Here is a 2,167-nt window from a genome sequence, read left to right as displayed (position 1 = left end):
AAAAATTGTATTACATGTATTTATATTTATATTTATAATTTTATTTATTAAATTCATTTTGTTAGTTTTTTTTTTAAATTTAAAATTTAAATTTCATAATTTTTGGCATGATCATTAACTAACATGTGTGAAGAAGTAAATTTTTCTTAAGTAAATTTAACATTTTTCATTTTAAAAAATCATTTCTCACATTATTGCATCATAGCCAACGGCCCACTTTGATTCTATTAATTAGGCACTTTTAATTTGGACGCAACTTCCAAAATCACCGGCATTAAAAATTTCTAAATGCAGATCATTTGGCCTGAAGTTATCAAATCTTAATTATCATATATAGTTGCATGTTATTCATGATGTCCTCTCATTATATAGATTTCATATAGTTACAGTACATGTACATTAATACGTGTACGTCGTAAAGTCCGTACGCCGTCTCGATGTTCCCTATAAAAACATCCCTAGTCCCATATTAGAATTTTGCTTCACTGCTTCTTAGTTCTAAGCTTTGATTGGCGTCTTTAGTTAATACTCGATCATCAAATATGGAAGCAACCAAACTTTCATTCCCTACGCTTCATTGCCGGCCATTTTCTTCCACATCGCCACGCCACAGAGGGCGCGTTAACCTAACAAGTACTGTGGCAGCAAGCGGGGGAACAAGCGGACGAGATCACTGGGGCAGGCTTGTGGACGAGAACATGATTGTGCTCCGGTTGCGGATTAGGGAGATGAAGATCTCAGAGACGAATTACGAGCCACCTTTGAACTGGATGGAGTGGGAGAAGCAATATTCTTTGCGTTACAACGAGGATATTTCTGAAGCATTAGGGTTGCTGCAAAATTATTTGATGAATACTAGACCAGGTTTGGCTTTTGGGATGGTGGCAATTGTTTTTTTGAGTGCACTCCTATCCTCTGGGGTGGCCTTGATTCATGCAATAGAGATAGCTAAGAGGATCTTATCGATCTGGCCAGTTTAATTAATTTCGTCTAACCCTTATGTACGTATAAGGTTCTGTGTGGATGTTTGGCAGCTTTCTCCATGTCGACGTGCTGGGCAAAGCTAATTAATTAAATAGACTAATTAATGATGCTATTATGAATGGTACCATGTTTGAGATGATCTTGATATCCATCAATGATGCTATTATGAATGGTACCATCAATATGCTTGTCCTCAATTAGTTATATTCTGGGAATTCCTTTTGATCTGATTCTTACTGATCCTAAGACATGATTATGATGAGTTTTTGAATTTGCAGCATAAACATATATAGAGTAAGACACCATTTTAATGCACCTTGATGATATGATCTTTGCGGTAACAATATTGTCTGGTCCATTAAGCTGTGATGTATTTTATAATGATGCACGTGGAACAGTACTAATACCGGTAAATAATTTTCTTCATGCTTTGATCATAAGATGGCAAAATCCACTCTTGTTTCCATGTGAAGTATTTTGAATGTGTAGAATTAATCAAGCAATGCCAAAATAAGGGCGAAAATTTTGAAACGGACCTAAAGTCTACTAATTGTATCCAAGGTATTACTCCGTCAAAAGTGAGATTAGAGTTATTAATTAACTCTAAAGTCCATATAGAAGCATGGATGGTCATCATGTTCAAGTACTTTTAAAATTATATTTTTTCTTTTTTACCCCATTTGTATTTTAAATTAATTGCAATAATATCATTTTAAAATGATATTTTTTTTTCTTTTAATCTCATTTATCAATGAAACTGTACACGTAATCCCACTCAGGATTGTAAATTGAATTTTTCTTTTATCCTCATTCATCAATGAAAGCATGATCATTTTGAGGAAACGCATTCACGAGATCATGAAAGTGATTGAGAGGAATTACGAGCCTCCGAAGGAATGGATGGAATGGGAGAAGCAGTATTACGCATGCTATGACGAATATATAATTTGTGATTTGGTGGGGTTACTGCAGTCATATTTGATGAACACTAGGCCTAGTTTGGCTTTTGGGTTGTTTGCACTCGACACGTTGAGTGTCCCGGCTTCGACTGTCATGATTCTGCTTCGTTTGATGGAGGTGGCTAATGGGTTCATCTCTGCCTTTCATCACGTTTGATTTGGTTAATTCTTGCAGTAGTTATCGACCCATATATGTAAATACTGATCAATATCATCGATCATGG

The 2,167-nt window shown here is 35.3% G+C and overlaps 1 protein-coding gene across 1 annotated transcript; it reads left to right on the top strand.

The window, feature by feature from the left end:
• The first annotated feature begins 542 nt into the window (after positions 1-542).
• On the top strand, positions 543-980 carry LOC108987999. The gene has a single exon (XM_018961078.1). The coding sequence runs from the start codon at positions 543-545 to the stop codon at positions 978-980; it is 438 nt and encodes a 145-aa protein (XP_018816623.1).
• Positions 981-2,167: the final 1,187 nt, after the last annotated feature.

The sequence above is a fragment of the Juglans regia genome, chromosome 1 (genome assembly GCF_001411555.2).
Source record: "Juglans regia cultivar Chandler chromosome 1, Walnut 2.0, whole genome shotgun sequence".
Classification (NCBI taxonomy): domain Eukaryota; kingdom Viridiplantae; phylum Streptophyta; class Magnoliopsida; order Fagales; family Juglandaceae; genus Juglans; species Juglans regia.
Note: the sequence above shows the minus strand (reverse complement) of the source record. Positions and strands in the feature narration are given on the sequence as shown.